General features: G+C 30.1%; 1 protein-coding gene across 4 annotated transcripts in view; it reads right to left on the bottom strand.

The window, feature by feature from the left end:
* Window positions 1-1,992: 1,992 nt before the first annotated feature.
* The window catches only part of LOC126754150 (bone morphogenetic protein receptor type-1B), a 245,045-nt gene continuing 232,304 nt past the window's right edge, over window positions 1,993-14,733 (bottom strand). For all 4 annotated transcript variants that reach the window (XM_050466092.1, XM_050466093.1, XM_050466095.1 and 1 more), the window contains 2 exons: window positions 5,963-6,150; window positions 1,993-5,878 (listed from right to left, as the gene is read on the bottom strand). In XM_050466092.1, coding sequence (XP_050322049.1) covers window positions 4,607-5,878; window positions 5,963-6,150 — 1,460 coding nt within the window. In that variant the 3' untranslated portion in view covers window positions 1,993-4,606. The remainder of the gene's footprint in view (window positions 5,879-5,962; window positions 6,151-14,733) is intronic.

Raw genomic sequence — 14,733 nt, 5'->3', positions numbered from 1 at the left:
ATTTTCTAAATATTTTTTGTATCAAAACTTTTAATTAAAAACCGAAAATATTAAAAAAAAATAATATTCTAAAAAATATATATTTTTAATATATTTTTTGTATCAAAACTTTTAATTAAAACCGAAAATATTAAAAAAAATAATATTCTAAAAAATATAAATCTCATGTCAATGTTTTTTGTATCAAAACTTTTAATTAAAACCGAAAATATTAAACAAATTAATATTTCACAACAAATATTTTCATATCAGTAATTTTTGTATCAAAACTATTAACTAAAACAAAAAATATTAGCAAAAATAACATTTCTAAACAAAATATTTCCATATAAATGATTTTTGTATCAAAATTTTTAATAAGAACCAAAAATATTAAAAAAAGTACTAATATTTCTCGACAAAACTTTATTTCATGTTATAAACAAAAAATATACATACATACATATATGATAAATAAATATGTATATATGATACATACATATGCATATTTTTTGCAAACTTTGTTATAATTTACAGCAAAATGTCTTTAAGAACATACATAGCTCGGCGGTAATAATTAACTGCCATAGAAGTTGTATATATCACCACACATGCCCGCTAAGAAGTTAATATTCTTCTTAAAACAATATTTGCACTTAAAACACAGTAAGTAACCATTTTCAGGTATTAAACTACCATATTTAACGCTTAAATCAAAATATTCCAGCAGATAACACCCAACACTTAAAGTGTGCAGTTAACATAAATTTAAAAAATATCTATACAATATTAAAAATAATTGTTCATCAAAATAAAACCGCCAATTCATCAGCTTTCCAACGACACCTGTTTTATCAAAATCCGTGCAAAATTGCGTGAGTTATGTGCATATACGTGCTAGCATGCAGAAAAACGAAACGCGGAAGTGCACCCTGCACGTGGCGCCTTAAGGTATGCAACACTTTTGCGCCACAGGGTGCTTCCGGCAAATTAGCAGCCGCCTGCTGTTGATTCTGGTCGCCTGGTGTTTTGTGACATTGCGGCGTGTCGCACAAAAATCTCGTTCACAGTGGGAGGAGGTTATCAATGCCGACTAATTTTTTTGCACGCAATTTTAAAAATGCGATAACTTCTACAAATGCGCACCGATTTTAATGATTGAGGTGTCATATGAAAGGTAATATTACAGCGCTAATTGCTGTAATATTTACGAGTTGAATTGAAGCAAATAACATGCTGAAAATATTAAATGAAAAATATTTTTGGTGCAAAAGGCGGGAATTAAAATTTTTAAATGCGATAACTTCTACAAATGTGCACCGATTTTAATGATTGAGGTGGCATATGAAAGGTAACATTACAGCGCTACTTTTTGTAAAGTTTTCGAATTGAATTGATGCGAATAACATGCAGAAAATATTAAATGAAAAATATTTTCTACACAAAAGGTGAGAAATTTAAAAACTTTGTTGTATTTTTGCATGTTTTTTAATAAAATAAATGAAGAGATAAGAAAAGAAAACCTGAAATTAAAGAAAACGCCAACTTTTACCTGTTATAAGAAAATTGCTGAAAATAAGTAAATAAATAAAGTAATAAAACAACATTTTTTTCTTGTAATTTTTTTGTGTGGTTATTTTTATTTTTGAAATAATTGAACTTATCAGCTACTTTGTTAAATTTAAATAAATACAGAATACTAAATGTATTGTATTTTAACATATTTATATCGTTATATAATATATTGTATAATTGTATTTGTTTTAGTTGTTTTTTTTAATGAATTTGCAATCGTCAAGTAAATTCTTACTGCATTGCAACTATTTATGTGTAAATGATTTACATAAATTAAGCATTAAATATAATGTTTTTATGTATATTATTCGTAAATATGGCTTATGAACTACTAGTGTCTACTAAAAGACACAAATTAAGACTTTTTTAGTTTTACATGTACAATTAGCCAGAAATCTGACGGCACTATTTTATGTCATCAACTTATGGGCTATTCACTTATATTTTTTATGTTAAACGTAAAATTTTATATGGTTTTAATATGTTCATACATACAAATAAAGTTTGCTTATATGCAAATAGTATATTTTTTGTTATTTTTTATTGAATTTCATTTTTATATAACTTACTAGCTGCAATTTTTTTATCTTTTACATTGTAAAATAATTTTTTTCGAATTCTTCTTGTACTACACAACTAGAAAACCCATATTTACAAAGTTTTACAATAAAATATTTACGTTGATTGTTGATTAGTTTAATTCATTGTAGTTAATATATTTTTTTGCAGCAGCAGTAAAGCACTGTAAGTGTTACAAAGCGTCTTTAGTACAACAAAACAACAAACAATATCAGTTAGAACAATTTTTGAAAACTTATTTTACAGTATTTACTACAAGCTATATATTTTATACGTATTTTTAAGATTATTTTTATATTTTTTTTTTAATTATTTTAAATAAAAAACTATTTACAGCACGGAAAGAAATTAAATGAAGCAAGCTTGCAGTGAAGTTTAAAATAATTTTATCGTTATTCATGGCAAGTGAGCTGAGCGCCCACTCTTTCTTGTGTACGAAAACTTGAGTTTGAAATCATTTCATTTAGACAAAGGCTATGTCGAAGCTTAAAGTCACTTTTGGTGTCTAAAACTCCCAAGGTTGTTTTCTTCTTGCGTTTGTGTTTTTTTTTTTTTGCTATACAAACATTTTTGTTACATTAACAAATTTGTGTAATTTATTAAAATATGAAAATTTTGCAACTCTTGTGTATGAATAAGTTAAAAACCAAGTTTTCGTAAATTTTAGAAAAAACAGCTTTTGATAAAACAAATTGTGTCTGGAAGTTAGTTTAGTTTCTTTCACGTTTATATTTATTTATTATTCCGTTTTTATAGTTTGCTTCGTATGAAAAATGTTTATGCAAAATAAAGCAGATCATCCGGTTAGAATTTTGAATATTTTATATTTTTGCTTTTTATAAGTTTTCGCTCGGATTTTTTATATTCGATACTTTTTGAATATTTTGCTGTTTTTAAAAATTGTTCTCAATTTGCTCTTCAATATTCGATGTTGGTTTAATTAATGTTAAGTTTTTTTATATTTTTTCAGTGAATTTTTTGTTTTTTGAACAATAATATGTTATAATTTATTAACTGCATTCTTATATTTCGTTTTATTCCAAATTTTTGAAGCTGTTAGGATTTTGATTTTTATTTTTATATTACTTGATTTATTATTTTCTCACTTTAAATTTCAACTTTTTTTTTATTTATTTTTATTACACTTTTAAGGTGACACTTGGCGGACATTCTTTAAATCTCAAAAACTTTAAGGCAATTGTTTCAAGAAGTATGTTAGTGCATTTTTAGCACAAAACTTGCTTTTAATTTTATTTATTACTTTGTTTAAACTGTTTACTAATTAATTGCTGGCACATTTTTCGCTTATAAAGACTCCACTGACAATTAGTTACAAATTTTACTAACTAGTTTATTTTTTATAAGTAATATGTAGTTTGTATAGTTTATGCTGTAACAAAGCTATTTTAAGGCAATAACAACCATTTTAAGGCCAAATTTCTAATATTTAAGCGTTTTAATACATATACTGCAACATACTTGCAATTTTATACGTTTTAAAAAGAAAATAGTGAAACCAAACAAAATTCAATACGCAATAAACATGAAAGTAACAAATTTTGGCAACATTAATTAAAGTAGTTCAAATTTCATTTCATAATCTAATAGAAATTGCGTTAGAAACACGTTTTCCGTATAGTAATATTTATAAAACATAAAAAATTGTGTCTCTAAAAAAAACAATGGAGATTAGGCTTTCAAATGGCCACCGTATAAAAAATCAAATATTTAGAACAGAAATAGTAAAAAAAATTAATGTACTTTTAATAAACTACGCAGTAAAAAAGCGAATAGTGATTTAACGTTATCGATAAGTTTTCAGTGTCAAGTAAACATAACAAAGCGTTTAGAGGCACATGCAAAATTAATTGATATTAGAAGTGATAGATTGCAATATTTAATTTCAATTAGACATTTTTTTGACAAGTTTTTAGCGTTAATGCGGTGTAGAAATTAAACTGTTACAAATATTAACATTTTTATAAAAAAATTAACATTCTCCAAAATAAAAAAAAAACTTAGCTAAACCTTTTTGAAAAGTCGCAAGCTGTTTTACAAAAAATTATTATTCTTGCAGCTCTTAGAGCTTATTTCAGTACGGAAAAGCTGCCTACACTCCACTTCGCACATTCTCACTTAAGAAAAAGTAAACTAAAACTTATGCTAGGATAAAATTATTGCCAACGAAAACATTACAATGCTATTGAAAATTTACAAAGCGTTTCTCATATAAACAATTACATATTGAGAGTAAATTTAAAAGCTTAAAAGTAATTTGATTAAAAAAAATTAGTATTAAAATTATTTACGCACAATTAAAATTAAGCTTAATATTAAAACTTAAAAAAAGCAATCACTTAAAAGTAAAACTGTCACGCAACTTTAGTAGCATGGCTATTGCGATCGCCCGCTTTGCGCATATTTTACACGCTGCTGCGGCGTAACGCTATTGATTGATCGACTAAAGTCAAGCCTACTCCAGACGACCGAGTGTCTTTTTTACACGTAACGCCGTCAGACGCACCGTCGGGTTCGGATGCCAGCATTCTTGCATGATCTTCGACATGGTCGCCAAAACATCGTCATCCTGCCAACGCAACGGCACTGGCGGTCGGAAGCCCTTAATGCAAACCACATCGTGCATGTCCTCGAATGTGGGATCAGCTGGCACCACATCGTGATAGGGCAATGCATAATCTTCACACGTGGTCGTATTTGAACCGGGCACTTGTGTGTAACAACGTCGGGACATCTCCCACAATACCAAACCAACCGAGTACATATCGGCGCGTTTGAATTCCTCAAATTGTTGTTGGTTCAATGTCTGATTGAGCATTTCCGGAGCCATGTAGCGTGGCGTACTGACACGTGAATTTTGTGCGATTTGTATTTCATCCATTTCCGAGGTGTATTTAACGGCCAGCCCGAAATCGGCAATTGCACATTGACCATTACGCTTTACAAGTATATTATTGCTTTTGATATCGCGATGCGCTATAGCCGGTTTGCCGGGTGTACCGACGATTTCGTCGTGCAAATGTGCCAAACCCGAGGCGAGTGAGTAGGCCAACAATTGCAGTTTTTGCGGTGTAATCACCGATGTGCAGAGATAATCATGAAGGCTGCCATTCTCGTGGAAATCGGTGATGAGCATCATTTGTGTATGACTGCCCATGTGCTTGATGTCGGCCGCAATGAAACCGAGTATATTCTCGTGTCGGATAAGCACAGTTTGATAGATTTCAGTTTCACGGAACCACGAAGACTCTTCGGTCATGAAGAAGATCTTGACAGCGACACGCTCATCACGCCACTTAGCCAGAAACACTTCGCCATAACGTCCTTTACCCACAGTGCGTACGATTTGTATTTGCTTAGCGATAGTGCGTTGCACCAGCAGTGGCAAACCTGAACCCGAACCCGTACTCTGTCCGACCAATTGCGAAAGCGGTGATATTTGACTGTTACACATAGAGCTGATGAGACGCGGCTGTTTGCCTTGCTTCTCGCGACGTCTATACATTACACAGAATATCAGCAGGACGACCACAAATATCGTCAGGCAGACAGTCAGTGAGGTCAGCATGAGCAGGTAATGTATGGATTGTGAGCTTACTGGCAATTCGGGCGGGGTGGTGGTGCTCTTCGGTGTGTATTCGGGGTGAATGTTGCGATTACAGAAATCGCCCGAATCACAACAGACGATATTCTTGCCATGCAGGTGGGGAACAGCGGCAACTTTGCACTGCAAAAAAAAGTCAACAGAGAAGTATTAGTATAGTTGTAAGTCGCAGAAATCAGAAAAGTTTATCTGTGTTATGCTACTCACCATTAACAGCCCGCCATTCTCTTCTGGCGGCATGCAACCATATGTTCGCTCCTCCTCGTATGTGCCTGTGATCTCATCGTAGACTTCTTCGACTGCGCTGAAGCAGGAACCACCGGGACGTGTCTCACATGTGCCATTTATAACATTATCGGGACAACTGCCATCGCAATAACAACTCAGTGTGCGGGCTGGAATCAGAATGAGAGTTGTAGGTGTAAAAGAGGTTATCAAGCAATTTACATACGTGTATGTTATTTTATTAATTGTTTGGATTTAAATATAATATATAAAATAGTTCGGAAGTTCGAAAACCTTTACCAAGTATTGTTTTATTATACATATATGAAAAAAATATTTTATTTTAATATAAATAATAAATTTTTACATAAAAATAAAATCTTTAAAACAAAAATAATATAATTTTTTTATTATTAATATTTTTTATTATTAAAACCGAATAAGAATACAAAATAAGCTTAAATTAAAGATAAAATTAAAAATAATTTTTTTGGAAAAAAAATATTTTTTTAAATAAAAAAAAAATAGTTTAAGAAAAAAAATATTTTTTTTTAAATAAAAAAAAATAATTTAACAAAAAATAATAATTTTTTTTAAATAAAAAAATTGTTTAAGAAAAAAAAATTTTTTTTTAAATAAAAAAAATAATAATTTTTTAAAATAAAAAATTGTAATTTTTGAAAATTTACAACTATTTGTAACTAGAAAAAAATTGCAAACATTACCCTTTCTGAGCAAAAAAAAAATTCAATACTAAGCAATGTATTTAAAAACAATTTCTGATCAATTATTTTTTATATTTCTTTTAAACTACTTTTTTGATTTGGTATGTTGATACTTTTTCAAATTCCGATTCAATAAAATTTATCAATTTCAAAAACAATCAAAATTTTCAATTTCAAATTAATAAATAAAGTTTTCATAAAAATATTTTTTTTTAAATAAATAAATTTTTATAAAAAAAAATTATAAAAAAATAATAAAATTATAGAAAAAATATAATTTTATTTTTTATAAATATTATTTTATTATAATTAAATTTTTTTATTTTGATTTTGTTATCAATTTATTTATTTTTTCATTCCACATTTTTTTATAATTCTTCATACGTCTTTTAGCCAAAAACACTAGCCGAAAAACTTCAAACGAAACGAAATGTTCCCACTCACATCCAAGAAGCGTTCAAAAACTGTGTCGGACGTGCGTATTGGACAAATGCACATACATACGTGACACCATATATACATATGTACAAACCCATATGTACGTATGTATGTACATACAAGTGACAAGAAGTCGCATAAAAAATCAGCGTCGACACAATGCAACACACCACACACAGCACAGCACTGTGTCTTATAAACGCTGGCAAAACAGTGGCGCCAAAGTTGGCCGCACTATTATCAAACTGATGGTTAGTTAGAGGTGATCGGCGATCGTGGCCAGCCAACAGGCAATGCGCCTGCAGGCGTGCTGTTGATGGCGATCCGCCACATGAAATCTCTATGCGCGTGCCGCCGCACAAAAACCACCATAGACGCAAGCGGATTGTATGTACATACATACATATGTATGTACATTGTATGCACAAATAAAAATATTGTAAATATGTGTATGTGTGTGTTGTTCTTTAAAGCGCCACAGTGTGGACAACTGCTTCCTCTCTTTAAATGCTTTCCGCGGCTATTGAAGTTGCTGCTGTCGGTTTATTTGCTTTCTTTTTCGATTTATACATTCCGAACGCAAAATGCACAAAACATTTGAAATACTTTTTATGCTACAAGCAGACAATCGCACATAAATATATATACTCTTGTTGTTGTACATTTGTTGCATGAATTTTTATGTTTTTTTTTCTCATTTTCTGCCTCTCAGCGTTGTTTGCGGCGACGCTTTTGGAATTTACAATAGAAATGCCAGAATGTTTTCTTGTAAACACCACTACTTGGAAGACACAGTACCCCACCAGCCCACCTCAGCGCACCAATCCACGCTCATCATTGTATTCATTGCCTTTTATTGAGTTGTGTAATAATTGTTGTTATTAATAAAATTTATATTTTTATTGGCTTTCGTGAGCGCCAGCGTGTTACAACAGGAAAAGCATTCGATTTGGAGTTGGGAAAAACAATTTTCATTTCCTCATCTGAAATACTTATTGAATAGCTTTGGGAAGTGCATTGGTTGTTTGAAGTTGTAGCTTTAAAAATTCCCGCATAATACAAAAGAAATGAGAGCATAAAATAAGATGCAATAGAATGCATGGTTTTTTACAAAAAATAAACTAAAAATTTGTTTAAAGTTTTTATAGAAAGCTATGTATGTTGCTATCCTTATCAGTGGCAGTTCTTATTCTGCGAAATATTTGAAACACTGATGATCTACAGATTTTTGTATGACCTTGACAGATCTAACTACATTTCATCATCAATTCCTGAATTATGACAAAGTATCATATATTCAAGAGATGAAGTTAAGCTCGTTGAAAGAAGGAGATCTTCTATTTATATGGATATCCTGAATAATCAAAGAACTAGCTGAACATGCTTTGTAATCTAGAACGACCCAACTGGAAACAATGTTTTGAATGAAAACTAATCATATATTTAAGTCAAACCAGGGCCACTAAAAAGCACTTGAACCTTCAATAAGTTCAAAATTAAGTCGAGCTTCTTATTCTATTTGTAGTCATATATGACTTTCTGACTTTTCGAGAATTGAAAAATAGTGTAATTTAAATTTAACTGTTGAAGTTATTAAGGGCGTTACATGGGTTTATGGGTTTCAAAAAATCGATTTTTTTATTGTCTTATTAAATTCTACAACACCTCTAAAATATTGTACAAAGTTTATCCTAAGTGCGCCGTTTTTAAACGCGTTTTTCTCGAAACTGTGTTTCTGAAGGCGGTTGGCAAGATTTCTAGAGAACTATTCAAACGATCTTCATGAAATTTTACACAGGTCTTTGAGATAAAATTTTAAAAGACTTGCACGAAGGATTTTTTTCGATTACAACAATTTGAAAAAAAAAATGTCGAGAAACTTTGACTGAAATTTTAATTTTTTTTTGTAAAAATGTCAGCCAAAAATCGAATTTTAATTTTTTTCCTTTGTCCAAGTTCTAAGTTAAGGTTTCAACTAAAACACATATTTTTTCACTTTAGAGGACTTATCCTGCCAACTCGGGCTCATCTTTTTTCCGAGGGTCACCGGAAATGGCTTCGCAATGGTCTAGTTTAAAATATTTTTTTTCCAAAAATTTCAGAATTTCTTTGTTAATAGTGTATGTTTCTAACAATAAAAAATTCTAATAAAATATTTCATTTTTTATATGACAAAAAAATTGTTAAAAAAGAGCTGTTTTTTACCCTACCCAATTAACCCCTTAAATAGTCTATGGATAATATGGATCTAGTAAAAATAAATACATTACTTCTCTAAAAGATGGCTTTAGTAGTCTAATCTCGCCTTGTTTAAGTGCGATCGGGATACGCTATATGACGTTGGGAAGATAAGATTTCGTACTAAACAAACTACTCAGGCAGTTTTGTGATTTCTTCACTCAGCAATGCTTGAGCACCCGTCGAAAATGGGCATCAGCAAAGAGAACACACAAAATAAAGAGAAAGCCAAACACATCAATAGTGATTGGTCAAAAGCTCTCGGAGCTTGGTTGGCAGATTCTTATGCATACACCATATAGTCCGGACTTGGCACCAATTGATTACTACCTGGTTTCTTTTGCTAGTGAAAAATTCGCCTCAAGAAAAGCTTTTAAAAATTAACTGTCCTAGTTTTCTTGCCAATAGGGGCGAAGGTTTTTATGAGAGTGGCATTTTGAAATGACTTTTCAAAATGGTAACAAGATAAACGAACACACCTGTCCAAAAGTTTCGGTTTCGGTCAGAATTATCAATTGAATTATTAGTAAATATGCAGAAAGGATTATCATGGAATCTAACACATCCAACTTATAACCCCTTTGCCCCACCTGCCCAAGAGTTACGGTTAGAATTATCAATTGGAAACGTCATCTCTGGTTGCATTTTTGGGTAATTAACCAGTGAATTAACGGTTAGTTGGCTTGCAGTGTGCATTCACATGCTGCTTGTGTTGCTTGCTTAACATTTTTCAAATAAATTTATTGGCTTATCGACTTCGATATTCACTTCCATACATAAAAAGCAAAAGTTAATTAAATTAACACATTAGAAATGAATAAAAAATTATAACATTGGTATTTCCCATTAAAATAGTTTGCAACGCGATTTCAAGTAAATCAGAGAATTGATTAAAATGCAAACGCAGGTGAACAGAAAAATGTTGCACCTCACCAAGTAAAAGCGCAAGAAATGCATATTTACAAATGTTAAAATAAATAAATAGTTAAGCATTAAATCACACATAAATGCATATTTACGCATGCATAAGTACTTATTCATTCGAAATCTATTAAAATGCCTTATATAGCAATAACTTGCACTTTTTCTACGACTAAGTAAGTAAAACCATGAAAATGCCGCATTCCATGAGCACAAATATATTATACATACATATACATATAAATACATATGTATGTCTGTATGCATGTATATTTGTGCATACAAATATGAAAGAAACATGCAATTATAGTATGTATAAACAAACAGATGTGCTTGCAAGTGCATAAGTGAGCTTTTGTGTGTGGAAAAAAAGACACAGTCATTACAAAAAGTATGCATACAACGCACTGCGCTGCACCGTGGTGTTAGCGTGCAGGCGTCATGGAAATAGCTGCAGCTTCCAAGACATGTCGGCATTTTGGTTTGCGGCATTTATCTGCCATCTAAACATGAATATACATACATATTAATATATATGAATGTAATAACAGCAATAAATGCACACAGAGCAATAAAGCCTCAGCAATAATTCGATGTTATTTATATTTTTTTCATTCTTTTTTTGCAATTTTTCTCTTGTATTTGCTTGCCATTTCAAATCCTATTAAATATGTGCTATTAAATGGCAATTAAATCATTATCGGAGTTCCATTGAAATTGCTGACATGTAAAATATGCACTATCGTCAGCTGGATCGACTAGAGTGTTGGCCAGTATGACACATACATACATACATGCATATGCATATGCATATAAAAATATTTATATACTTATGTATCTACAGATCATATGCATATTAAATTTTGCTTCACAGACTCTTGTTGCCGCCCATTGCCAGCCGCTTGTGCGCGTGTGTGGCAATAAAGTGACTTGGTATGTTCGGCCAGTGACAATAAAGTAATATTTACATGGCAAATTAAATATGAAAGCAAAAAATTGACAAGCAAAAATATTTTTTAATTTTTTTTTAACAATTTTTACGAGCATTGATTGCTGCAGTGTGACAATAAATGCTTATAATGTAATTGCTATAAAAAAAATTATGGCCATAAAAAAATTAAATTGAGAAAAATAAATAGTCATCGTTTGACATTGATTTGTTGCTTGTCAGCTATTGCTTGCTGGATTTTGCTGGTTCGACAGGTTGCTACTTTGAAGCTGCTGGTGGCACACGTATCAGAGGCAGCATCCGGTAATTAGTTTTACAATGATTAAAAAAATGTGTGTTGGCGCGCAGAATAATTACATATACACAACAATTTCGATTTTACAAGAAAAAATTATTATTTATTTAAAAAAAAGTAAATTTCTTAATGTTTAGATTTTTTTAACAATAGCATTTTTTTTTATTTTTTAAGAAAAAGTTTTTGATAAGTACTTAGTTAATTTAGAAAGCCATAAACGGATATAATAACCTTAAAAATAGTACAAAAAAATTACAAATATTAAAGACAGCATTGAAAAAATATATATTTTTAAATCGGATTAAAAATTAAAATTTTAATCTCTAATATCGGATTGATAAAAACTGTATTTTAGAATTAAAAATTTAAAAATTGTTTGCGAATTAAAAATTATTTTTTTTTAATTAAGAATAATTTTTTTTTTAATAAAATTGTTATTAATAATAAAAAAAAGTTATAAATATTGAAATTTTTTTAAATTATTAATTAAAAAATTAATAAAATTATTATTATTAATAAAAAAAAAATTATTAATAAACAAAATTATTAATAAAAAAAATTATTAAATATTGAAATTTTTTTAAATTAATAATTAAAAAATTTTTTTTGAATTAACAATTAAACATTTTGTAAAAAATATTTAATTTAAATTTTTTAATACGAAAATTCGTAACCTGGTGTAAAACAAACAGCAATAATTACATAAATATAATAAATACAATCACAACAATACTTTTAACATTTGAATTCAATATAAAGTTTGTGACGAATAATATTCGTTAAAATTATTTCTTTAGTTGCAAAAACTATTTTATTTTTTGATTTGACAGAATTAATTTTTAATTCCGAAAACTAAAAAAATATATACTTAGTTTTTTAATTTTATTTTTCCTAATTTTAAATAAAAAAAATGTTTTTATAAGATTTAAAAAAAATTTCAAATAAAAAAAATGTTTTAAAAAGATTTAAAAAAAATTTCAAATAAAAATTTTTTTTTAAATACATATATGTACATATGTATGTATGTATGTATATATTTTTTTTAATTTTCTTTTTCTAATTTTAAATAAAAAAAATGTATTTAAAAAAATTTCAAATAAAAATATTGAAAAAAATGTTTAAAAAATTTTAAATTTTATTTTTGTAATTAACTTACTTATGTTTTATTTTTAGTGTATTTTTTTTCATTTATGTATTTAATATTAATCATTTATCTCACGATTAACATGTCTTTGCTCATATATACATACATACATACCTACATACATATGTATATATTAAATTGTTATAAAAATTTATAAATATTTAATGAAACATGAAGCGCAGACATAAATATTATAAAATGCATTATTTGTTTACAGAAAAACAAATTCCAACACATTGATACTTATTTGCAAACAATTTGAAAAATTACGCATAAATTCCGATTCGCAGCCACGCTGGCAGCGCCACAGGCATGCGATACGCTTTCCTCGATTTGCAAGTTAATATTTATAAATAATGGAAATAAAAAATACATAAATAATCAGAGCATTAGAAACTCCACATACACGTCAAAAACCAACAACGCAAGTCACGCACTACATTTCTTTATGTATTATGGGATACCCAGTGAGACATGGCTAAGTATGTATAAGCTGCTTTTTTCCTGTTGCTATTTGGAAAGCTTTGGCTGCAGTTATTTGACTGTTTTTATTAACAGTAATTAATTTATTGAAAAACAATTTTTTAAAGTCGTTTATGCTAAAGCCAACCGCGCTTAGCTCAAAAACGGTTATAGCTGTCTTCGATTCGCCATTTCTCTGCTCGCGTCTGCTCTCTTGTGAAAGCAACAACATAGAATTTTAAAAAAATATTGAAGATATGCCTATATATTACAGGAGATCAAATAACGAAAAAATAGCGTATGCGAGAAATGTTCTACATTCTAAACAGCTTTGCCAGGAAGTAGAGCAAGAGGAAGACCTGCACTCCATTGGAAAGATCAGGTGAAGAAGGACCTCGCTTAGCTTGAAATCTCCAATTAGCGCCAAACAGCGAAAAGGGAAGGAAGCGAGGTGTCAACTGGCGCTCTGTTGTAAACTCGGCTATAACCGCATAAGCGGTGTCTACGAAGAAGAAGGATCTAACACCTATAGCACCTTTGCAACTCTGTTAATTAATCATCCATCAAATAAATCTGCAATCTTTCATAGCTAAAATTTTCCCGCATAGTACTTTTATGCAAAAAAAAAAACTGAACTAAATGAAACCAAGCAAAGTACGAAGCAAAAAGCCAATTGAACAAATTCCGCTGATAATAATAATGACTTTATTTTTATGAATGAAAACGCGTATTGGCAATTTACAACCGGATTTAATAGCGTTGAGGCGAACGAACGTGCCGAAGCGCAAATCGAAGAGCCAAATGAAACGATCGTGCAAACAATCAAACACACATGCATGCGCATACATGTACATACATGTATGAATATGAATGTGTATGCTTTTGCATATGAATTAGGCGATTTTTTGAGGAGGCGTTGTGAGCGTGTGTGCGTAGGAAATAAAATCGAGTACACGAAAAAAAGTACAAATAAAGTCAATAAAAATCACAAGCGAGCAAAGTGCTGGCACTACACTCACACATCTGTATGTGTATGCTCACATTTCTGCATGCAACTTTGTGCGAACGCAATAGAATTTACTGTTGTTTTTGTAGTTGTTGCTGTTGCTATTATTATTGCTGCTGTGACAATAATTAAATTGTAGCTCCATATGTGCGCGAAAGCAATAAAAATGGCTTGTTTGTTGTTTGATGGCAATTTTTATGTGCACTTAAGAGTGGCACACATGCAACACAACAGCACACAAACGCATGCAACACTTTGACGAGGCAGAGCATGTGGAAGTGTATGGGAACAAAAAATGCTGGAGAGGAATAAAAATGAACAAACATACAGAAATAATCCGTACATTTGTATAGATGTATGTATGTATGTATATGTACTTAAAATCAGTACTTTGTAGTCTCATAGAATTAACAACTTTAAGCTTTTATTATTGCTTTAGCAATATTCAATGGATGCAATCACTATATGCACATACACACACAAATATACACATATACATAATCATGTATTTATTTGTCATTTTGGCGAGGTGTCAATTACGTGGCAGCTATAAAAGCGACACTTTAGCCCCAACA

The sequence above is a fragment of the Bactrocera neohumeralis genome, chromosome 3, assembly GCF_024586455.1.
Source record: "Bactrocera neohumeralis isolate Rockhampton chromosome 3, APGP_CSIRO_Bneo_wtdbg2-racon-allhic-juicebox.fasta_v2, whole genome shotgun sequence".
NCBI classification, from domain to species: Eukaryota; Metazoa; Arthropoda; class Insecta; order Diptera; family Tephritidae; genus Bactrocera; species Bactrocera neohumeralis.
This window is presented reverse-complemented; position numbering and strand designations above follow the sequence as displayed.